This window comes from Chiloscyllium plagiosum, chromosome 9, assembly GCF_004010195.1.
Source record: "Chiloscyllium plagiosum isolate BGI_BamShark_2017 chromosome 9, ASM401019v2, whole genome shotgun sequence".
Classification (NCBI taxonomy): Eukaryota; Metazoa; Chordata; class Chondrichthyes; order Orectolobiformes; family Hemiscylliidae; genus Chiloscyllium; species Chiloscyllium plagiosum.
Genome location: NC_057718.1, coordinates 78,295,994 through 78,321,726, shown reverse-complemented (window position 1 = coordinate 78,321,726; position 25,733 = coordinate 78,295,994). Strand labels below are relative to the sequence as shown.

The 25,733-nt window shown below is 37.9% G+C and overlaps 1 protein-coding gene across 2 annotated transcripts in view; it reads right to left on the bottom strand.

The window, feature by feature from the left end:
* The window catches only part of igf2r (insulin-like growth factor 2 receptor), a 212,167-nt gene that overhangs the window by 125,288 nt on the left and 61,146 nt on the right, over nt 1–25,733 (bottom strand). For both annotated transcript variants that reach the window (XM_043696288.1, XM_043696289.1), the window contains 6 exons: nt 22,218–22,413; nt 14,577–14,680; nt 11,009–11,173; nt 8,710–8,868; nt 7,744–7,887; nt 1,722–1,856 (listed from right to left, as the gene is read on the bottom strand). In XM_043696288.1, the coding sequence (XP_043552223.1) occupies nt 1,722–1,856; nt 7,744–7,887; nt 8,710–8,868; nt 11,009–11,173; nt 14,577–14,680; nt 22,218–22,413 (903 nt within the window). The remainder of the gene's footprint in view (nt 1–1,721; nt 1,857–7,743; nt 7,888–8,709; nt 8,869–11,008; nt 11,174–14,576; nt 14,681–22,217; nt 22,414–25,733) is intronic.

Sequence of the window (25,733 nt, the reverse complement as noted above, 5' to 3'; positions counted from 1 at the left end):
ATATATAGTGATATAGATGAAAGCATTAAAAGTAATATTAGCAAATTTGCTGATGACACAAAGCTGGTGGCAGGGTGAAATGGGAGGAGAATGTTATGAGAATACAGGGTGACTTGGACAGGCTAGGTGAGTGGACGGATGCATGGCAGATGCAGTTTAATGTGAGTAAATGTGTGGTTATCCACTTTGGTGGCAAGAACAGGAAGGCAGATTATTATCTAAATCAAGTTAGGTGAAGGAGAAGTACAACGAGATCTAGGTGTTCTTATACATCAGTCAATGAAAGTAAGCATGCAGGCACAGCAGGCAGTGAAGAAAGCTAATGGCATGCTGGCCTTCATAAGAGGAATTAAATATAGGAGCAAAGAGGTCCTTCTGCAGCTGTATAGGGCCCTGGTGAGACCGCATCTGGAATATAGTGTGTAGCTTTGGTCTCCAAATTTGAGGAAAGACATTCTGGCTATTGAGGCAGTGTAGCATAGGTTCACTAGGTCAATTCCCAGAATGGCGGGACTATCGTATGTTGAAAGATTGGAGCGACTGGACTTGTATACACTTGAGTTTAGAAGGATGAGAGGGGGATCTGATTGAGATGTATAAAATTATTAAAGGATTGGACACTCTGGAGGCAAGAAGCATGTTTCCGCTGATGGGTGAGCCCAGAACCAGAGGAGACAGTTTCAAAATAGGCCATTTAGAACACAGTTGAGGAGAAACTTCTTCACCCAGAGAGTGGTGCATGTATGGAATGCTCTGTCCCAGAAGGCAGTGGAGGCCAAGTCTCTGGTTACTTTACAGAAAGAGATGGACAGAGCTCTTAAATAATGAAATCAAGGGTTATGGGGATAAGGCAGGAACAAGATACTGATTGTGAATGATCAGCCATGAACATAATGAATGGTGGTGCTGGCTCAAAGGGCTGAATCGCCTACTCCTGCACCTATTGTCTATTGACATAGGACATGGTATAAACCAAGAAAATAGAAGGGTATATAACAGTGAATGCTGCAATCATGCGTAGCTTCAATTTACATTCAGGCTGTATAGAAGTAGTAAGGAATAATGTTGCAAATGAAGATTGCTTGGAATGTGTTTGAAAGACTTTACCAGAGTAACATGTTGAGGAATCAACAAGGGCAAAAGCTATTTTAGATCTAGTACCATGCAATGAGAACGAACTAATAATCTTGATGCAAAACAACTTTTAAAGGAATATTGAACATCGTATGATAGTCTTTTCCATCAAGTTCAACAATGACATGGTTCAATCCATAACTAGGATCTATATCTAATAGAGAGCAACTATGGAGGTATGAGGATGTTTGTTGTGGTGAACTGGAAAAACACCAACAGGTTTAACATTAGAGACAATGGCTAGTATTAAAGAATTAGTGCTTGGGTTTCAAAAAAAAATTCCTTTAAAGCAAAAATAGCAATAGAAAAAAAATAGTACAACACTGACTATCATTTGGGAAAATTGTGCACGTCTGGTAAACTTGGGGAATGAGGGTGGTGCAAGTAACATTAGGCTTGCTCCCTTTCGCTGTTTTGTTTTAGAGCTTACAATAGTACCAACAATGGACATTCACACTCAAAACCTCAATTGGTCATACATAATTGAAGAATTATGACCATTTTAAATGGTTTCATTATTAACGCTTACATACATTTGGAAGAATAAATTTAGAAATCTTAAGTGCACTTTAGTTTAAGATGCTTACCGGCCTCTGGATCTGAAACTCTGCAATCATCACCATTTGTTTTGGATAAAGCACAAGCAGCAGCTGTGCGCCATTCCAGTTCATGCAAACATTCATTGATCCCAGGTTTCAGGATAGGAGGGCTCTCCAGATCCCCTAAGGATAAAATATGTGTTATTGAAGCAGCAACCTTATTCAGACTATTTTCATTTTGAATACAAGTATTAATTTGCTTTGAAATGCCCATTTTACTAATAACTTGCTTTGTACTATGCAATTAATGCTGTAGCATACATTGAGGTTAATTACTTATAACTATGCCACCAACACCAAGCATTCCAAATACATAATTTCAAGTCCTTTGATTCATTAATACAAATATGACACCATGAACTGGAAAAGCTTCAAAACCCTGGTTTCAAATTTACCATTTTAAAATAAGCTTTCAGAGTATTTGGAGTAAATTCCCAGCCATTTTACATAATACGTGCATGCAGTTTATTGAATTCCCCGAATACAGTTGATCAAGTTGGAAGCTGTTCCCCCAATGTGGGCGACACAGTGGCACAGTGGTGAGCACTGTGGCCTCAAAGCGCCAGAGACCTGGGTTCATTTCCCACCTTAGGTGAAGGGGTAAATGTAGGGGAATGGGTCTGGGTGGGTTGCTCTTCGGCAGGTTGTTGGGCCGAAGGGCATGTTTCCACACTAAGTAATCTGTAAAAAAAAAACTCCCAAGCTAAAGATTTGAGAATCAAAACTTCGAGGCAGCAAAAAACACTAGGATTTTGGTGCAGTCAAGCAGCTTGCCATTAACTGCAAAAAAAGCTGCCTGTAAAGGCCTAGTAATCAGATGTAAATTTGAATCATTGATATTTGACACAAATTATAGGGGATTTCTAGCATCCAACACCATTTATTAAGTATGCTCAGCAGTCAGTCATGTTGAAGAATTCTTTAACATCAAACCAGAAAGTAAAATGACTTTATGATCCTTATTATCAGACTATATTTTATCTTGCTGTCTGTATACTGAACCTCTAATGTGCCCTATGAAATACCACAAATTCAAATTAAAAACCTTTGGAATTTATCAAAGAAATTTGATTTTACAAACAAATAATTACTTTTTCAGGACTAGAGAGGTTGTTAATAATTAAGATTCTAAAGTACCACAAAGCCAGTTACATCTCATTCAATTTAGTGAATCAAGACTTTTCACAAGAACATTTAGAATCTCACAGCAATGCAAGTTATTCCTAAGCACTTCATTTATGAGGATTTCAACAGCCCATCCTGAGTAGCAGGGAATTGCTGACAATGACTCCCGAGCTCATCGTGTAACTGCGTCGAAATGATCAGAATTTGCTGTCAACTGCCCAGTCGTAATGATAGTGAATGCTGATATCTTTGCCATCATTAAAACTGCAAAATTCATATAATTGCCATTGAATACTTCATTTACTTCTGGCTGAGGTATAGAGGTCTATTATGGAATTCCACATGAACAAAAACACTGGTGAATACAGACACCTATCATATTTTAAATGCTGCCAAAGAAACTAAGACTAATATCTTGTTGGCAATTTTTGAACATTAGGAAACTGTATAAATACTTGGAAATAGTAAAAGTACTAACAGTGAAGCTGGTTAGGTTGTTTGGCAAAATCTACAGACATGAATAAGAAACTGTAGACTTCCACTTGGTAACTTTCAATTCATCAACTTACAGCCAGAAATTTTCACAAATGCTTTAGAGAAGGTACAACGAGCATAGCACTTATGACCATGTGTAGGCTCTCAGCCCTTCAAGACTGTTGTACCATTCATTAAGTACATAGCTGATCTGGTTGTGGCTCAAGTTCCACATTTCCGTCTGCATCCCATTACTTGTCCATCAAAAAAAACTCAACCTTAAAGAACCAGTCTCCTCTAACTTCTGGGAAGAATCCCATATACATTATCCTTTGAGAGAGAAAATAAAAGTGTTTTAAAAATGACAAATGTTAAATTTGAGCTGTAGCTTTGGTTTCCTCCACAAAAAAAACACTATGGGTACCCCCTTACCCAGTTTGCTGAAGATAGTGTCTCAACAAGATCTCATTTTTCTACACTGTAATGAACTCCTAGTACAGGCTTAATCTGTTCAATTTTTCTTCATAGCTAATCCAGTCACCCCAAGAATGGGTCAGGTAAATCTTCTGAACTGTTTTAATTCAACTATCTTTTTATCAAAAACCAAGACCAAAACTGCATGCAGTACTCCAGATATGGTCTCACCAGCACTTTGTATAGCTACAGCAGAATTTCCCATTTGTATTTCATTCATCTTGCAAAACAGCATTCCATTGTCTTCCTGCTCACTGGCTGTACTTGCATAGTAACTTTATGCAAATCATATACTGGGACACCAAGAGGTTTCTGCATCACTATCCTAAAATCTCTCTCCTTTCATCTAGCATATAGCTCACTATTCTCCCCATCTAAACAGACAGGCTCTGAATTTTCCATCTGCCACATTTATTGTCAACTTAAAACCTGTCGATATCGATTCACAAACTTAAGTTTCCTACATATCTTGATGTCATTGATAAATTTAGTGAGGACACATTTGGTTTCTTCACCCAAATAATTATTTTAGATGCCAGTAGTCGAGAAGCAGTGCAAAAGATAAGGCTGAAGCTTTCGCAGCAATCTTCAGAAGTGTGGAGGGGATCATCTATCTTGGCCTTCTCCAGTGGTCCCCAGCATTACAGACATCAGTCTTTAGCCAATTCAATTTATTCAACGTGATATCACAAAACTGTTGATGCACTGGATACTGCAAAGGCTATGGACCCTAACAACATTCCAGCAATAATACTGAAGACTCCAGAATGTGTCACTCCCCTCGCTATTTCAGTACTGTTAGAACACTGGCATCTACCTAACAGTGTGGAAGACTGCCCAAATATGTACTGTTCATAAAAAGACAAATCCAACCCAGCTAATTACCACCCCAACCATCTGCTGTTGATCATCAGTAAAGTGATGGAAGATGTCATCATCAGTGCTATCAAGTACCACCTGCTCAGAGACACCCAAGTGTGTTCCACCAGGGCCACTCAGCTCCTGACCTCATTACATCCTTGGTTCAAACATGTACAAAGAACCGAATTCAGGGTGAGGAGAGAGTGACAGCCCTTAACAGAGGTTGCATTCAACTGAATGTGACATCAAGAGTCCCTAGCAAAACTGGAATCAATGGCTATCAGGGTGCAAACTCTCTGGTAGTTAGAACAAAAAGCAGTGGACTCATCAATCCTTGTTGCACACCACTGGTTACAGACCCCCAATTTGTAAAGTAACCCTTCAACACCACCCAGTCCTGTATCCAAGCAGCTAGATCTCCCCGCATTCCATGAGATCTAACTGTGCTAACCAGTCTATCATGTTGATTGCCTTACTGAAGTCCATATAGATCGCATCCACTGCTCTGTCCTCAATCCTCAGTTTTTTGAAGTAACAATCAAGTTAGTCAGATACGATTCCCCATGCAAAGCCAAGATGACTATCCCTAATCTATCTTCACCTTTCCAAATATATGTAAATCCTGTTCCTCAGGAGTCCTTCCAACAACTTGGCCACCACCGATGTCAGACACGCCAGTCTATTGTTTGAAAATTTTGAAATCAATGCAACTAATATCCACACAGTTGCTTTTTTTCAATACTTAGTATGCAGGCTTCCTTTGCCAATCTAGTTCTCCAAATCAATGTGTAGGTTACTCATGCAAAATTACTGTTAATTTCTTGTCTCACTTCTTCCTGTCCCGCAGTCTAACTATTGTTCTTATTGGGCCAGATGGGCTGGGGTGGGAGGCTACAAATTACTCCTCACTCGCTTTATGATTCCACATCTTAACCTATCAAACACTATCCCCCAACTAATGTCTTTCTTAACTAACACAGCTACCCTACTATCTTGTTCTAGTATCCTGTCATTCACAATGTCAAATACCTATGAATATTTAGGTTCCAATCGTGATTGCCTTTCAATCAGGTTTCAGTAAATCACACCAGGTTACACTTATTTGTGCCAATAGTTCATTTCCTTTTGACAAATACTGCACATATTCATTACCTGAACTGTTGTCATGCACTATTTCTTTGTTTCTATTTACTTTAGCACATCACCTTACTTGATGCCTTTCCCCCACTTAGTTTGAATTTTTACCAAACTAGATAGATGATCTGCCAGAATACTGATACCAACAGGTTCACAGATGATAGGAATTGGTGGTGAGGATACCAAGAGAGTGTGTTGTTGGTAGAATGGAAGGAAGCTAACTAGTAAAAACATGTGGAATTGGGGAATATGGCAGTTTAAAGTTCAGTTCACCTGCTTGCCCGTGTTCCACACAAACTCTGAAAATGTAATTTCTCTACAATAGCCATAATCTAACAAATCTTAACTCCATGTGTTGACTTCATTGAAAAGCAGAACCAAAATAACAATTTGCACCTCAAGAATGTAAAGCACATTATACATTCCCAAACCTCCAGATAGAAATCTCAATTTCCTAAATCACAGAACCACCCTAATGCTGAGGTCTCCAGATTTCCATCCAATACCAAAGGAACCCTTTCCCAATTATCAAATGCTACCCATGTTTACAGAAACACTCCATTAAAATACAGCTGGATACAGAGGTCAAAATTCCTTCCAAGTTACTAAACAGAATTAATAACGAGGCCACAGGTTAGTACACTATCATCTCTCTCTTTCTCCCCCCCCTCCCCCCCCCACTAGAGTACAGGGGGACAAAGAGACCATGGACTGATACAAGACAGGGCCAGTGACTCCAAGGAGGAAACACCCCAGTTGAAAATGGGAATGGACCTATCACAGGCCAGAATCTCTGCCTATCAAACCTCCATTGGCAGAGCACAGTGGCTCCTCGATACGCAGTCGCTCTAGCATCTGGTACTTGTTCAGGCAAACAGCAGTTGTTCCCAGTTATCCATCAATTGCACACACTAAACAGTGCATAGTGCACGAGGACTACTGTGGTGTGTGTCAAGGTTGGAGCCCTGCTTAAATGACCATCATGGAAATGCTGCAGCTGGTCAGAAACAGCTGAGATAACACCACTTGCAGCTGATCATCTGCAAATAGGTGCTCAAGGGTTTACCTACATTTCAGGCCTGGCTCTGAACATCTAAACCTTACAGCTGTCTCTGAAAACTGAACAGTCCAGCAAAATAAAAAGGACACTCAAAAAATTTTAAAATAGGAGCAAAGGGACCCATGATTGGAGAATCTGGAGAAGCAACATGGGAAAAATAAATCTGAGATTGGAGGAGTTGTTCAAAGATTTCATCTACGCTTATTGCATAATAAGGCAAGAGGGGGGAAAACGATCCTTCAATTTTCTTTTGGTCCCAACACTGAATTTTTGTAGGATATTTAAGAGATTTCCAGGGAAAATTTGCTGAGCCCACTATGCATCTTGAACCCTGGCTGGATCCTTGCATATTTCAGTGTTGCTCGACTTCAGGCACCTGTTTTTATTGTTGCCCCCTGTACTGACCAGTGCTTCTATTTGGCATGATACAATAGTCTCGCTCATGAAATCAACTTGTTGAAATGTTACAGAAGACCAGCTAATTATTTTCAATAGACTGGGCTTGTTTAAGTGTTAGGAGAAAGTGAGGACTGCAGATGCTGGCAATCAGAGCTGAAAATGTTTTGCTGGAAAAGCGCAGGTCAGGCAGCATCCAAGGAGCAGGAGCTGATGAAGGGCTCATGCCCGAAACGTCTATTCTCCTGCTCCTTGGATGCTGCCTGACCTGCTGCGCTTTTCCAGCAATACATTTTCAGCTTGTTTAAGTGTTAGAATATACAGGCTCACTTTGATCAAAAAAGTAATGTATTGCCCAAATTTCTTGCATGAAGTATTGGGAAAACTCTGCCGTACACAAACACTGTCAAATATGAGGTAAGGATTGTGCAAAGAGTGTGTGTCAACATTTTCTGAAGACAAACAAGACGCACCCAAACTTACCGGGTCTACATATAAAAGTGATAATAGTTTTGCTTCGACCATCTCTTCCGCATGGCTCACCATCAGAGTACACTAGTTGAATATTATTGCCTTCCTTTGTAGGGGGTGAAACAAATTTTCCAAGGTTCTTTTTGCTATTTTCACCTAGGAGATAAATTAATTTTTGGAATAATTTGATCTTCAAACAAATAAACCTTAGCAGTGCTGTTTCTACAAAATTCAACAGGTCACTTCTTGTGGGGCAAATTTTCTTTAAACTTTTAGCCTTGTCATTAAGTTTTTTCAATATCAGTAAAAGCAAGATTTTAAAAAGATCTTTCCCACTATAGGTTTCTCAAATGCGATTTGAAACCCCAGTCCAGAGTACAATATGGATATTTTTTTCTTCAAGCTAGGAAAAGAAACCCCTCGAGCTGCAAGATACAAATAGAAAATGCTATAGAAAAGCAGATTAGTCTGAACCTGCATGCATAAAAGACAGTTTATTAAGTACACATTCACCTCAATTAGAATACTAAAATGGGACTACTCAATAGGCTCTTTACTGAACTGCAGCATTGTTCTGCATTTGGTTTTCTTTTATAACTTTGTCCTAACCTTATTCTTGTAAACTATGGCAGACTTATTTTCAACATGCTTAAAAAATAAATATGAGACTGCCACATAGAAACAGGTTCCCAATTGGTGTCAAAAATTTCATGAAACATTATACCGGAAGCATGTAGTTAATCTGGCCTCTCCACAGAGAGACTAAATTGTTCATTTCTGGAATATTTTTCTCATTTTTATGATGTGGCGGAGCTAATACTGGCAAGTGCACCAATATCTACTTTTATTTTGGGAAGCCACTAATGCAAAACACTAAGATATAGGAAACTCATTTCTATGCAAGCCACAATCACTATTGAGCAAAAATTATATAATAAAATGTACTTTTTTTTTTATTCAAGTGTCTTACGAACTTACCAACAGAACAAACAGCTGCATCTTCAGGACATCCTACAGCTCCACCATCTTGAAGTACCTTGTGGCATACATTAATATAGATCTGTCTTCGATCAGATTTTACCAGGCTATCTAGTGCCTCCCAGTTGTGAGTGTTGTCAGATTCAGGAACTTCTTTTGCTGTATATTAATACAAGTTTCAACATTTTTAGGATAAGAGTTGGTTATAGTAATTTATACAAACACCAATGCATGTTGGCTTTAAATTGAGTGTTTCATGTACAGCAGTTCACCATCTAAAAATGTTCTCAACTCATTTACATTGGTTTTAGGTGGGTACTGATTAGGTCAAACCTCAAGTGAAGCGTCAAAATTCAAATATTTCAAATTATCAAATGAAATGAAGGTGGCATCAGAAATATTAAATGGGAAAAATACTGCACGATTGAAAATAAAATCAATAGGCCTAAATGAAATTGACCCCAGGCTGTTACAAGAAGGGAGGAAATTGCAAAGACTATTCAATATATTTCAAACCTATTTGACCAGTGTGGCATTAAAAGACTACAGAACAAGGACTTGCTGGACAACTTTGAAAAAGGAACATAGGATAATCTAAGTAGTTTTGGCACAGTGAATTTTACTTCAAAAGCAAATTATTGGAATTAACTGGAAGAACAATAGTTTTTTCCGATTTGTTAACAGGATGTAGGCAACGACATTGCTGTGGGTATGGGACCACAATTAGGTCAGACCAGATAAGATCGACAGATTTACATCCCTAAAGTGAACCAGATAGGCATTTACAAATCAAAACAATTGTACAATTGTTTTGTAGTAGTTTTGAATTTCAGATTTATATTGACTTCAGATCGTGAAATTTGCAATGGGGGTAGCATCTATAGCTTTGGTCACATTGCAGAAAAACTTTTAGATTGCACTGGAGAGGATGCAGATGAGATTTAGGAGAATGCTGCCAGGACTGGACCATTTTAGCAATAAGACTGGACAAACGGAGGTCATTTTCCATGGAGCAAAGAAGGTTGAGGAGTGACTAAATTAAGGTATGTAAAATTATAGGGGTGAGAGTACATCGAGACAATGTAGTGGAGGCACAGATTTAAAATAATTGACAGAAAGGCAAGTAACATTTTAAAATTGTGCTTGAAAGCCTGAATTCACTGCCTGAGGTGTAACAGGCAGGAAGTATAATGGGTCCACATTTCAAACTTACTTTGACATCTATTTATGATTAAAAATCACATAACACCAGGTTATATTGCAATCTAGGTTTGTTCAATATATCACTTTCATTGCATGACACTGATCTTTTGCTAAAATTCTGTGTCTTATGATCCTGCCCCACTAGTTTCCTCAGGAAGGAGCAACACTCTGAAGGCTAGTACTTCCAAATAAACCTGTTGGACTATAACCTGGTATTATAATTTTCAACTTTGTCCACCCAGTCCAACACCAGCACCTCCACATCATCTACTTAAGAAGCCATCACCTGCAAGGCGACAGAAATAGTTTAAGGTAGGGATATTTGGCAGAATCGCTTGTTTTTTCAAAAAACATGACCTAGCTTAGACACAATAGGTCAAATTACACCCTTCATGTTATACATTTTCTACTACTCCATATCTGTTGCAAAAAACAAGAAAGGAGAGAACCAAATTTTTAGATTAGATTAGATTCCCTACAGTGTGGAAACAAGCCCTTCAGCCCAACAAGTCCACACCGACCCTCCGAAGAGCAACCCACCCAGACCCATTCCCCCACATTTACCCCAACTAATGCACTTAACACTACAGGCAATTTAGCATGGCCAATTCACCTGACCTGCACATCTTTGGACTGTGGGAGGAAACCAGAGCAAACCCTTGCAGACACTGGGAGAACGTGCAAACTCCACACAGACAGTTGCGCGAGGCAAGAATTGAACCTGTGTCCCTGGCGCTGTGCGGCAGCAGTGCTAACCACTGAGCCACCGTGCCAACTACTGTACAATTCTAAATCCACATCAATAGGAAATGTGGAAGTATCCATAAACTAAAGAGTGTACTTTGGAATATTTATTGGACTCTGCTTTCGGTCAAAATAATCTATTTTCACTTTTGTTTTCTGCAGGCGCTTTATAACATTAAGTTCAAACTGCCTAATACATAGGAATCAAAAATTTTAAATTTACTGTGTTAAAAAAAATGATTCACAGCAAAACCTAGTTGCCAATAGAAAAACACTTAACAAGCCAAAATGCTAAAGTTTAGTATGGCTTACTTTATATTAACTTCAAAATGGCTAAAAGCAAAAAGCTTACCTTCATATCGGGTTAAAGGTGAAAGATCATAACGTTTCTTTCCATCAGAAGCACCACACAGCAGGTTTTCTTTTTCTTTCACACAGGCATACTTTGTACCCCAGTCAAAAATGTATGTGCAGTCAACTTCAGCACCGAATTCTGGTTTACCCTTTCCTCCATCAACTTTTGAAAGGACAGAAACAGTAATTAATGAGAGCTTAAACTGCTGGAAAAACAAATATTAAATACATCGAGTTATGGTATAATGTAGAAAAACTGTTGCAAAGTAAAAATTCAGCCTTGATCCAGTTGGCAGATGAAGCTAAATGCAGAAAAGTGAGGTAATGCAATTTGTTACAAAGATCAAGGCAAAACTGTACCAACCAAAGGATACCTATTCCAAAGGATACTATTCCGAAGGGTGTACTGGAACAGAGGTGCATACATATGTAAGTCATTAAAGGTGGCACAGGTACAGAATTGTTAATAAAGCTTCAGTATTAACTATGATCATTAACACTGGGTTGGGGAAAGGGGGTTGACACTGATTAGAACAAAACAGTTATCCAGGTGTAGAGTATGTGCAGAGGCTTAGGAGAATGTTTCCAGGTATCAGAAACTTCAGTCACAAAGGCATATTGGAGAAGTTAGGCCTCTTTTCATAGGAGAGGAGGCCAAGAACAAATTTGACTGAAACTTTTAAAATCATGAGGGATCTGGTTGAAGTAAATAGGGAGAAACTGTTCCCACTCAAACAGCAGTTTTTAAAAGTACTTTCCAACAGAAGCAAATATAAAGTGCTAAAATCATTTTCCACATTGAGTAGTTTGGGTATGAAATGCATGAACGTGTAGAATTAAACAGAAGAGGCAGGACATTGACACCAAGTTAAAGTGCTCAGTGAGCCAAATGGCCTCCTTCTGCACTGATAATTCAGAATGGTCAAGCAGGCCCAGAGACTGAATGAAACACTCCTGCACATTTTCCTATGCACATGGACTCATTAGCAGAGGCATTTAGTTGCTATATGAATATATAGATGCACAGCATTCAATTTAAATGAGTGACAAAAAATAAAATGCATTTCACAAAATAAATGTTGATAAATCTAAGTGTCAAATTGAACAGCATCGAATATAAAAGTTGAGGAGGATGGCTAAGTAGATTAGACAGTGTATCAAGCATGAGCCCTTCTTCAGGAATCCTTCTTCAGGCTCATGCCCGAAACATCGATTCTCCTGCTCCTTGGTTGCCGCCTGACCTGCTGCACTTTTCCAGCAATACATTTTCAGCTCTGATCTCCAGCACCTGCAATTCTCACTTTCTCCTAGAGAGTGTATCAAGCCTGCTAGACTGGTTACTTTTTCAAGAACACACTGTTTCTGCAATATCCCATCTCTAGAGCATTGCAATTTCTCATCAACTTAAAACAAAAGAGATGTACAGCATGGAAACACACCCTTCAGTCCAATTCGTCCATGCCAACCAGATATCCTAAATTAACGTAGTCAGCATTTGGTCCATTTGACTCTAAGCCCATCCTATTTATATAGCCATCCAGATGCCTTTTCAAATGTTTTAATTGTATCAGCTTCCATCATTTCCTCTAGCAACTCCACACCACCTTCTGCATCAAAAGGCTGCCCCTGGTCCCTTTTAAATCTTTCCCTCTTACCTTAAACCCATGCCCTCATTTTAGACTCCCCTAACCTGGGGAAAAGACCTTGACTATTCATGCTATCCATACTCAACTTTTTATTTTTAAAATCAGAGGTCATCCCTCAGCCCCCAACACTCCAGAGATAACAACCCCAGGTATTAAGCCCGACCTTATAGCTAAAGCCCTCCAACCCTGCCAACATTGCTGTAAATCCTTTCTGAACCCTTTTAAGTTTCACACCTTTCTGACAGGAGACCAGAATTGAACACCTTTTCCAAAAATGGCCTAATCAATGTCCTGTGCAGTCGCAACATGCCCTCCCAACTCCTATACTCAATGCACTGACCAATAGAGGAAAGTGTGCTAAATGCTTTCTTCATGGTCCCAACTAATTGAGACTTCACTATCAAGGAACTATGAACCTGCACTCCATGATCTCTTGTTCAGCAACGTTCTCCAGGACCTTAAGTATACAAGTCCTGCCCTGATTTGCCCTACCAAAATATAGCACCATGTTTATCTAAGTTAAGCTCCAATCTCCGCTCCTCAGCCCATCTGATCAATGTCTTACTGTACTCTGAAGTAACCTCCTTCGCTGGCAACTACAGTATCAGTTTTGCTGTTATCTGCAAATTTACTAACCAAATCTCCTATATTTAAATCCAAACTTATATTCAGAGGAACTTCGATTATCCGAAGAACTTGGGCAGTGGGTATTTGTGGGTTAATAGAATGCCAGATAACAGTTTAGCCAAGGATCAAGACCTTGTAATCTTACCAGATAATCCAATATTCAGATAATCGAATGCCGGATCATCAAAGTGCCTCTGTAAATGACAAAATGCAGTGGATCCAGATCAATCCCTGCGGCACACTGCTGGGTCACAGGCCTCCAGTCCAAAAAGTACCTCTCTGCCATCACCCTCTGCCTCCCAGCTTCTAGCCAATTTTGTATCCAAATGGCTAGTTCTCTCTGTATCCCAGGAAGTCTAACCTTGATAATAGTCTACCAAACATGAACCTTGCTGAACGCCTTACTAAAGTCCATATCAAAAGCATCTACTGCTCTGACATCATTAGTTCTCTTAATCTCCTCTTCAAACAACTCAACCAAATTAGTGAGACACTACTTCCCCTGCACTAAGCCATGTTGACTATCCCTAATCAGTCCTTGCCTTTCCAAATACATGCAATTCCTGTCCCTCAGAATCCCTCCAATTTATCAGAGGGTGAATCATTACACTTTAAAAACAAGGAAGTAGCTTTTCTCTGGTGGGAATATGGAACCTGAAGCCATACTTCTGAAGATGCAAACAGATAGTTATGCACTTATTATGGAGAAGGCAAAAGAGGAGTATGTGGAGGAAGGGAAGAGGTATTTAGAGTGGGGAGGAAAGAAAGTGTGTATTTTGCATAAACACAGATCGAATATGTTGAACGCATAGCTAGTATGCTATGGATTATCTAGTTTTACCTTCATTTCCCCCAATCAATTTTACAAACATGATCGATCCTAATAATGGCACTTTAGTTTAATCTAGCACACAGACAATAAAATGGACATCGACAGTTAAGATTGTATCTAGATAATACTTTCAAAAACAATTGTTGTAATATCAGGCTATTAAATACTTATGCAATACAATATTTGTTAGAAGACAAAAATTAGCCTTCAGTGTTTCTTCACTTCAGATTTCTAAACAACCAACCACGCTGAAAAGTATCACCTCCTTTTAGAAAAATAAAACCAAACGAAAATTTAACTGATTGGAAAATGTCAAACAAGTTTGAAATGCACAGCACTTAATTCAAGTATAATCTCAATAATGCATAAGCTAATGTTACAATATACTTTTCTCACGTCCTCTTAGATGGATTGCATACTTGGCACATGCACACAAACCATACATTTTGTATTAAGCTTACCAGCTGATTCATTACAATAAAAGTTTATTATTGTCATTCTTCGGAATCCAGAACTGCATGAATTACCATCAGGATATATCAATGTAAGATCACCATCAGAGTACCTATTGTAAATGAATACACAACCAAAAGAACAAAGTTATCTCAATTTTATTCTAAATTATAGCAGTGCTAAATTGTGTGGCCAGCTAAGTTTCCAGCAACACAAATATATTGCACAAAATTAGATGAACTAATTTTGACTACTGAGCTGTGGAGCACCCTAAGGGCCCATGAAACACTGATATTCGCTAATGGCAGAAGGGCTACATAATAAAAACAGTTTTATTCTCAAACACTCCAACATCTTTTATATGTTTGAGAGCAAATCAAGACCACAATTCAACTGCTTTTCATTTCAGATTTACAGTATGAACCTAGTTGCCCTGAAACGGGAATTTTGACCAGTCTTATGCTAATGACAGCTTCAAGGGATTATTCAATTATTGCAGTCAATTGATGTACCTAACACAGATCTTATCACATGAATCATCAGGTCCACAAAACTACTTTGGTCAAAACAGCAGCTTTTTATACGCTAGGTACACCAGAGCCCATCCAAGTCCTTGCATCACTTAGTATTTTCCATGCCCAAACCCTGAACATCTTTGAAAGCAATTTTGTTCAAAAAAGGAATTTATTAATAAAACTACTCACTGGATAAAAGGCTATGTAGGAATGATTTACATGGCTTGCTCTGTTTGAATTAAGGATTCCACAACTTTATTGCCCAAATTTGATCCCTGAAAGCTTAAAAAGAGTTTCCAAAAATGCGATTGCCAAATATAGGACCTGCATGAGCCAAGAACAGTCTTTTCAAAAGAACCAGCAAAACAACATTAATCATCTGTCTGAGAAATAACATTTTTTTTTAAAGTATTGCCTCAGCATTTAAAAAATCTTGTCCAGCTTAAAAGGTAGCATCCTTCACTTGGGTCTTAAATGATTTGGCACTGAATAAGATCAATTTTCATGAGCTATGGTTCAAATTAAAAAGGCTAAAGCCTCAAATGTTAATAACTGCAGGATTAGAATCAGAGTCATGAGGAAATTGGTACAGGGTGAAAAAAGATTTAAGGCTTAAATGAGTGACTGAATCATGACTTTGGGAGGAATAGATTTGAGTTCATGGGGCACTGGCATCAGTGTGGAGATAAGAGAGAAACCCAGTGCCCTGGTGAATTAACTAACTAAAGGTTAACAAGAGCTTTCATATAATATTTGAAGTGGGAAGGTAAGGAAGGGTTCAGGTAAGGATGACGCTACAAGTCTAAAGAGAAATATCAAACCAGCAGAGATTAAGGTTTTGTGTAAAGACAAGGGGCATGCCAGGATGGGACAACAGCATATAAGAAATCAGAGTAGACAATGTGGTCTATTGAGTCTGCTCCATCATTCAAGACTATCCTCAATGATCTTGGGCTTTAACTTCACTTCCCTCCCCCTCAAATGTGTGCAATCTCTTAAGCAAAGGAGTTTATTCATCTAATAAATGTTATATTAAATAACTAAGAAACCAGAGTGGTTTACTAGACTAACTGGAATGGGGAAATTGCCTTATGTGGAAAAGCTGAATAGGATAAGCTTGAATTGAATTACATAAAAGCTAAAAGGTCTGCAGATGCCGGAAGCCAGAGTCTAGGTTAGAGTGGTGCTGGAAAAGCACAGCAGGTCAGGCAGCATTGAGAAGCAGGAACAAAAGAGCAAAAGGCAATTTGAGGGATTCTTGTGGTGCAGTGGTAGTGTCCCTACCCTGGTGTTCAAGTCCCATCTGATGCAGAGTTGCGTAATAACATCTCTGAACAGGTCAGTTTAAAAAAAAATTGAAAAAAAATTAAGAGGCAATTTTGATTGACATCGAAAGAGCAGATGTAGAGAGAATGTGTCCGCTGACAGAAGAATTCTAAAATTGAGAGTCTGTATATAAAAATAGGGATTGCCCACTTAAAACAGATGAGGCAAGAGGATTAAGTACTTTTAAATCTTCTTCCTGAAATGACAGGGGAAGCTTAGTCTTCAAATATTTTTCAAGCCAATGCAGATAGAACCCAGAAATGAGGGTGTGAAGGTATCGTGGTTAGGTAGTAATACAGATTTAAGATTACAATCAGATCAACAATAACCTTTGTAAATGACAGAAAAGGCTTGAAGGGGTGAATGGCCTACTCCTGTCCTTAATTGAATGCAAACTCCATCACATACCAAATGCATTAAAAACTATTATATTGGAATACTAGATAAATCAAAGGCACAAATAGAATTGATTTGATAGCTGCTGAGACATTGGTTTGGGCATCAAACGATGGAGAAAATGGAAAGAGACAAATGGAAAATGAAGATCGTGATCATATAAGATAGGATAGAAGCATACTGAAAAATCAATATCTAAAGTGAAATCAGCATATTGAAGGAGCATAATAAAGGTTTTGTAATAGTGATTGGTATCTTCATATCAGACCACATAGGAAATTGGAGAAGTTTCAAGATTAATACAAATAATTGTACAATAATCTCTAAATCTTCAGAGACTGGGCAGACATGAGCAAAACAACGTGTTAGGGAAAAAATACAATCATGACCATTCCTTACAAGAATCTGTCAAGGACCCAAAGTATCAGGATTTGTTTTGAACCAGTCCTTTGTAATGAGGCAGTTAATTAGTAATTTCTTAAGAACTGTCTTTGCTAGAGTACATTCAAGAAATAATTCATAACTGACATTATACATTCCCTTGAAGGATGTAAAACATGAAGCCCTTCTAATTACCCCAGCTAATTAGAAGTTCTGCACAGTATTACATTAAGAAAAAGTATACAATTGCCAGAATAAAGAGCAAGTCCGATTACGAACAAATGACGACCAGCAGACTGACCAAGTTTTTTTAAAAAAATGAGGAAACCGGAAAGAAATATTATAAGCATTCATACAATACATATCATAATAGACAAAAGCTTTAAGAAGGAAGAAAGGATTGGAAAAAGCAAACATGAATCCATTTGAGACAGGAAAAATTTGGGTTTGGGAGTAAACCAGAAACAACATTTATCAATACTTTCTCTTCCACATGCAAACACAAAATGCTGCAGGGTGGAGTACCAGAGGTCTAATTAAAGCAGGAAAGAAATCTGAAAAGTAACATTGGAGAAATTAATGGAATTAAAAGCAAAGAATGTCCAGGACCATGCAGCTATCTCAAACCTCAGGACAAAGATACACTAGTTTTGATATTCTAGTACATTCCTATCATCCAAAAAAAGTGATATTAAGACCTTCTAATTCAACAAGATATTTCTGAGGGGGAACTGAACAAGGTTAAAAAAAATAGCTGTTTGAGTCAACAGTTTTCCATCACTTCTATCAGCCAACAGCTGAAGTCCTCACTGTATAAGGTTATGGTTGGGTTCACAGATCCATCAATAGAATCATAGCCACTAATATCTCACTTCCACTCAACTGCCTGCAGAAAAAGTTGGATGTACCAAATTTGAATTTTTATAGAGATTTGATCAAGTGCCCCACAAAAAGTTAGAGCTCAAAACTCGGTGTAAAACTTTCCCACAGAATGAGCATCGGTCAACAGGCAGAAAAATAAAGAAACAAACATTTGAGCTGATAGGTAATAGCTAAAGGGTACTATAAGCACCGGTGCTTGAAGCTCGGTTATTTACAATAAATGTTAATTAGAGTAAGGGAAACCAAACATCTTTTCAACTTTATTATCTTTATCATGAGTAAAGCACCAAGAAGGAAAAATAGGTTACAAAACAGTAGACAGGTTGAGCATAGTGATGACAGATGGAATATAATGGAAGGGACAGAAAAGTGAAGTTGGTCAGAAAAATAGCAAATTGCCTTTATCTGAAAGGATAAAGACTAGAAAGTATTAATATTCAGGGGATGCGTGCTTGCTTGCTTTAGCAAGCAAGCAATTAGGAAAGCAAATGTTATATCAGCCTTCATCATAAAAGGGTTGGGCATATACAGTAAGGCAGACAACTTTGATCTCCTACCTAGGCATACACTGGAGATTGATTAACTTGATTCCTAGGAGCTGTCCTACTAAGAATATTGAAGTAAAGTGAGCCTTTTTCTCTGAAGTGAAAAAAATGAAAGATGATCTTATTGAGACAAATATTCTTAAAGAGCTTGATAAAGTAGGTGGAGAAAGGTTGCCTCTCCAGTTGTAGGGTTGAAAACTAGGGGATCAAAATCTCCGGGTTGGTCATTTGAAGTGAAGGTGAAAAGACATTTCTTAACCTGTTAGATGAGAATTTTTGGAACTCTTTACTCTCAGAGGACTGTGAATGCTTAGTTATTCAATATATTCAAGTGGCTGATCAAATAGACAGATTTGTGGATACCAATGAAATTAAGCACGTGTAGGGCAAGAAATTGATGCTATGGTAGAAAAATCAGTCATGTTGGTGACAAGTAGTGAAGCAGATTTAAAGGATCATATGGTTTACTCCTGTTCCTTTTAGCTTGCACAAAATGGCTGCATATATTGCCAAACAATTGACTTAGATATAGTCAGCATATTAAAAGATGGACAGTATGAGCTTTAACATCAAAATCAGTATTGTAAATCTACTTGAGAAAACCTCTTCCTTGAAAGCCATGATAAAAGGAACTTGATAGATCAGTGCATTACAAATCCTCAGAACAATATTTTGACAATTTATGCCTCAGAACTGGATTATTCATTCCCATGTTTTAACTGTGCTTAATCTGGCTGCTAACGTCATTAGTTGCTTTCTAGGCACAGGTTGGGCAAGTCATCAGAAATCAAAATAAATTGTGACTATCACTGTAGCTCCTTAAGTTAAAACAGTGGCTGTTAATCAGGTTGGGCATCTCTGAAATCCATTTTTTCAACACCTCGTTTTACCCATTTACAATGGTGGCATAGTAGACCTTTACTACTTCATTCACAAGATATGGGCAGTGATTAATAGGCTAGTATTAGTTGACTATACAAAATTATCCTTCTGGTGGTGGTAAACTGCCTTCTTGAACATCTGCAATGCACGTGAAGTATTCATGTTCACAGCGCTGATAAAGGAAGGTTTTCCAGGATTTTGACTAACTTACAACGAAGGAATGGAACTATTGTTCTAGGTCAGGATAACGTATAGATTAGAGGGGAGATAAGCAGATAGTATTGTCTCCGTATATCTGCTGCATATTTCCTCAGTACCAAAAATCAGTTTTGGGAACGGCTGTCAAATAACTCGATGAGTTTCTGCAGTGCATCTTATAGAAGCTATATACAATGGAGGAAGGAGTGAATGTTGAATTTAGTGGACAGTATGTTATTAGTTGGGCTACTTCACCCTGAATGGTATGGAGCTTCAGGTTTTGCTGGAGCCGCACTCATCCAAGCAAAAAGGAGAGCATCACAATCCTGACTGTGCCTTGCAGATGATAGGCATTTGAGTGTCAGGAGACAGATCTCAATTCTTAACCTTTAAGTTACTGTTGTTTAACATTTTTTGTTGACAGGCCCAGATCAGCTTCTATTAAAGGGTAGCCCTCCCAGCTCTTCTTGAAAGAGATTCAGTGATGGTACTGCTACTGAATATCAATCAAGTGATGGCTAGATTCTCAGTTATTACTGATTGGCTTTTATGACACACGCTGCTTAAGAGCCCAGTTCAATGACAATTGTTGGAATGTTGTCAGAGCCCATTGTGAGCAGTGCCTTCAGCCATTTCTTGATTTCACTTGAAATCAAGTGAAGTGAATTGGCTGCCGACTGGAATCTGTAATACTAGGGACCTCAAGAAAAGGCCATGCTGGATCTTTTACTTGGCACTCCTGGCGAAAGATGGTCACAAATGCTTCAAACTCAACTGTTGCACTGATGTGACAGGCCCTGCCATCATGGAGCTTGATATATTTGTGGAGTCTCTACTTCTCAGCTGTTTAATTATCCACAACCATTCATGAACGAATGTCAATGAAAAAAAAAACAAATAAAAGGAACTTCAGAGAAGCTGTTCAAATCAGAAAGGAATATCATAACATATTTAACTTCATTTTACCCTGGCTGTGATTGTCACTCCAAGTGTCAACTGTTTGGTGACTATTTAAAAGGTTTAGTATTTTGCAAAATGTTGCACAATTGTTTCTTTTCCCTCGACCAAAATAATGGAATTCAAATAGCCTTGAAATCTGAAGACTCTGGTAACAAACCAGCTTTGGACAACTAGAACAAATTATGGGACAGGATTACTTGCTAAATGAGCAAAATTACTGAACTGAAAAGAATTTCTAGTTAATTCTGTGAATCCAAATATTTACACTTCTCGCAAATCATTTTGTCAACATGCACACTACTACAGGGGCCTCAAATGTAATTTATTCTATAACAATGGGCCAAACAACTAGTTTGCCTACATTGGTGTTGCTAAGTTTTATCAATAGATGACCTCAAAAATATCTTAACCCAAGGCTTTGGATACATGGAAGTGTAAACAACCAGTGCCAATTCTGTTTCGCATCACACCATGTTTAGGGAGCAGACACCGCAGCTAGTTGGCAAGCTCTTGACTTTAAAACTTCACATTCTTAGTGTTAAACCCCTTCTCTCCATCTGAGCTCACTAGCTCCAAAATACTGAGCATTGCCTGTAAATTGGACTTTTGTGCATCTCCAATACAATTTGCTTCTCCTTTGGCAGTCGTTCCTCAAAGCCTCAGTTACAATATTTGCAATTGTCTCTAAACTTCTACTTCTCCAGTTGTGCCCTCTTTCTCCTAGATCAAATGTATTTCTTTTGGCCAAGTGTTGGTCAACCGGTCTCACGGCTCCATAACAATTTCTGCCCGTGAAGTGCCGTCTGATTTGTTACATTACAGCCATAATATAAAGCACAAGCTGCTATTGAACTACAACGCAATATTTGAGAATGTGTTTTCCCAATATTGACATGTACCAAATTATACCAACATGCCACATGAACAAAAAAGTCACTTGAATCATGCACGAACCAATTATTCAGCACTGTCAACAAAGCTAAAATATTCTCAATTTTGAGATAAACTGGAATTTGACAGGCTTGCCATTTGCTCCAAATGTTGACAAAATAGTTCCAGCCGAGAAGGTGGTGGTCTTAGGGAGTGACAGAAACACTGAACAAAGCTTGTTCTTTATATTAAACAAAGTCAAATTGTTGCAGAAACTCAACAGGTCTGGCAGCATGGGTGGGAAGAAAGCAGAATTAACACCGAGTCTGGTGATTCTTTATCAGAGGCTATAAAGAGTCAACAGATTCAAAATGTTTACTTTACTTTCTTTGCCAGAAATGCTGAGTTTTGCCAGAAATAGGTTTTTGTTTCAAATCTCCACCATCCACAGTTGTTTTCTATTGTATTTTATTCAGTACCAAGGGCAACCCAGAGTGCTTTGCAAGCAGTAAAATACTTTAAGTGCAATCACAGTTGCAACGTAGGAAGAGTCAAAATGGAATAATCAACATGAAAATTAATCCATTACCATTTCAATAACATTTGCTGAGAGTCACTTATACCAATTTCCCAGATGTCATGGTTACCATTTAGAATTGACAGACACCTTTATCTCAACCAAATGACTACATACCTGAGTGTCTGATTTTGATATCGTCCTGCAACCTTACTGAAAGAAACATCTGGTTTAGTTTGACATGCTGCTACAAAACCTCTACCATCGTGGCAAACAGCAGCACTGATCGGTCCACACACATTCAGGTAATAATAGTATTCATCAGTGGCGTCGTCATTCTTCTTGGGGACGACGTGATATGGATTACTAGATGCTGGACAAAAAAAAAAAATTAAAGCACAAAAGGTGAACAGGAATACATTTAAAACCAGAAGCAGTATGAAAGCCATTAAAATAAACAAAATGATTGTCAGCTTTGTCAACTTGTTTGCACACGTTACATAAAACACAGTCTCAAACTTTGCGACAAAAGGCAGTCATGTTGACTGCAAGCAAACCAAGCCACTAAAGGTCTTTTTCCTCCCCAAACGTAACTTGTCAAAGGAAGCATGCTTGGAAGCTCTGGAGGAATTAATCCAATTGATGCTCTTTTCATAAGTATGGCTCAAGTAATTAAAATTTCTGAGAAATCGAAAATCAAGCATACGCTATATCGAGATGATTATTCCTTGTGAAAATTACAAAGTCAAATCACAAGACACCAGGTTATAGTATAGCAGGTTTATTGGAATTCAAGCTTTTGGAGCACTGGTCCTTCAACAGGGCTTTGAAAGCTTGTCATTTCAAATAAGCTGGCAAATAATTTGTCCACCTTAGTCCAATATCGGCATGTCCACATCGTGAAAAATACAGTTCAAGGTGTAATATCAGTTTCAATATTAGCAATCAAGTTTGACTTCAAAATCCATTTCTGCTTGTGTCTAACTATTTTACACAAAGTTGCAGTGCTATAAACGAAATGACTAATTGATAGCAAAACAGAAAATACAAAATAAAGCGTAAACTTAAAAGGAGTAGAAGAATGTAGAACACAGCATGCATAAATCATTAAAAGGATAGGTAGATAGCATGGTTAGTAAAACATACAATATCCAAGATGTTATTATTAGGGGTGTAGAAGAACAAAGTAGTGTACAACCATAGGTGGTGCAGTGCATAGAATTCTAAGCACCAGTTTAGGAAAAATGAGAAGGCAGAGATTGCAAAAAGGATTAACAAAAAATGGTTGCTGATATAAGGGCTTCAGTTACAAAGCTAGATTGAAGGAGGCCAACAGGATGTGATAGAAGATTTGAAAACCATGAAGGTCCTAAATGGAGTTCTCACTTGTAAAAGGTTTGAAGGTGGCAGAGATTTTAAAAACTGGCAAAAGCAACACAAGGAGGAACTTTATGTTGGAAAGGATTAGGGTTTGAAGGCATTGTCTGACAATATGAAAGAGACAGGTTTAATTAATGGAGGCAAAATAATTAATACTTATTTAAAACTAAAAGAACTTGCAAGATTTTGCTGAAAGTGAGAAGGATTTACATTGAATTACTCAAAGCAGGTGCACAAAATAGCTGAATAGGCTTCCTTTGGTTTAACTACTGTCATCCTGCAATAGTTTAGCTATTCTATTTGGCAGGGTTGTAATCATTTGAATTTATGTAAACTTTTTATTCTCAATATAAATGTAGCACTGTAAAAGTTATATTTAAAACAGTCAGATTAATGTTTCTTCTACCATGCACTGCTTTTAACGTGCACAATTCAACCAAACCTCAAATACAGAGAAGAAGTTTGAACCTTTTTAAATACAAATTATGCGCAGTATAAAGTTTCAATGATCTTTCACATGGATTCAAGAATTGGAATGAAAAATCAGTCCCAGAGCAGATCACTTATCTTTTTGGATAGTAGAACAGGTTTAAAAGAGCTAAATGGCCTTCTTCTGGTTCTTTATGTTTCTAGTAGAATGGCAAACAAAATTTTAAAATGTATCAATGCGACCTGTTCGTTGAGCCTTCTTTCCATCTGACCAGGGATTTCACCCTCTGATGGGTTTATTTAATATTTCTCCATTTACATGCAGTTACATAATTTTGAATCTCATCTTCTGAAGAGGTGGTGATCCATCTCCTTGATAAATGATTATTTTGTATTATTTATTCACTATTGCTGCCAGAGATTGTCCTGATCACCCCTTAGTCTATACACAAACATACTTTGCTGTGTTTTATTCATTTGCTTGGAGAATATTCTACCATTATGCTTTATGATCATTGATAATTTAGCTTCATATTGCCTCATCTTTTTTAATCTTCGTCTTTGTATTAATATTCATTTTCTCTGTACTTCCGTTAGCCTCATTTTTACTGTTATGATTTTAATCATGCTTCAGTAGTGATTAGTTTAGTTTTTATTTAAGCAATTTGCATTTTCTGGGTTCTATTGAGCACCATTTTAATATTTTCTACTTTTATTCTAGTAGAGTTTGCCACTACAGTTGTCCATTTTCTTCATACGAATTCCAATTCCAGCCCTTTAAAGTCAGCTATCCTTTTACTTTATCACCCTGAAAAATTAAATTTGCTCAAATATTATCCAAACCATACATTACCATTGTCACTTATCACCATATTCCACTACTTCTACTATTCATTTTCTCCAATTCATTTTCCCATAATCAGTGCCATGCATTTCTTACTGAGCTTACTAAACCCAATATGCAAGAGCCCTGCAAAGATTGCGGCAACATCATTCCCTTCTCTCCTTTCCCCAACTTTTGGTTAATCATTCCAGGTAACTAAAGTTTGGGACTTGAACCCAGTTTCCTTGCTGAGGCAGGAACATGCTCCACATGATTGTTCAATGCTTTGATTCATCTCCCCAGTTGTTCACTTTTTTTCATCCCACTTTTCTTATTAGGTGTTTTGCAGACTAATCCTAGTTGAACCAACTGACTTGTTAATAAATCTATTAAGCCTGTCCTTTTGCATTCTATTTTTACTGTTTACCGTTTTCTAATTTGCTGTCTCTAAATGCAACTGCTTTATCTTCTCTCTTTCTAAATAGATTAGAGTCTAACATTGAATTCTTAAATGATTTTTCCCCAGAGTCATGCCTCCGCAATCCCGACATTGCCTGGTTTCTCAAGATATTACTCACCAGTCCACCTATTTTCTTGGAGACATGAGACATCTCTGAACAGAATCTAATCCAGTTCTTAAAACAGCTGCTCCTCACCTTATTTGTATCCAATGTTTTGTGCTTCTGTTTTCTACAAGTATTAATTTGTAGCCTTCCTTAGTTTAATATGGTCAATGGTCTCTCCTCTTGTTTCACGGTGTCCCCTGCAAACCCCTTCAAGGGGTTTATTAAAGCCTTTGTCACCTCATGATATACTTTTTCCATTAAGATATGGTCCCACTCAGCTCAAATGCATCCTTTTCCTGTCATGCTAACAGGTATCCCACAAAAAAACTTTTCCTAAGTACTGAACTCAGAATGCAGACCGTCCCTAGATCTTTCAATTTGTATTTAGTTTTTAAAGTCACTTCATTCTAGTTTCAATTTAGAAGTACACTGAAAATTTACCTTAATGACAGACATTTCAGTAAGTTAGACAAAAATGGAGCTTCCCTAAGCTTT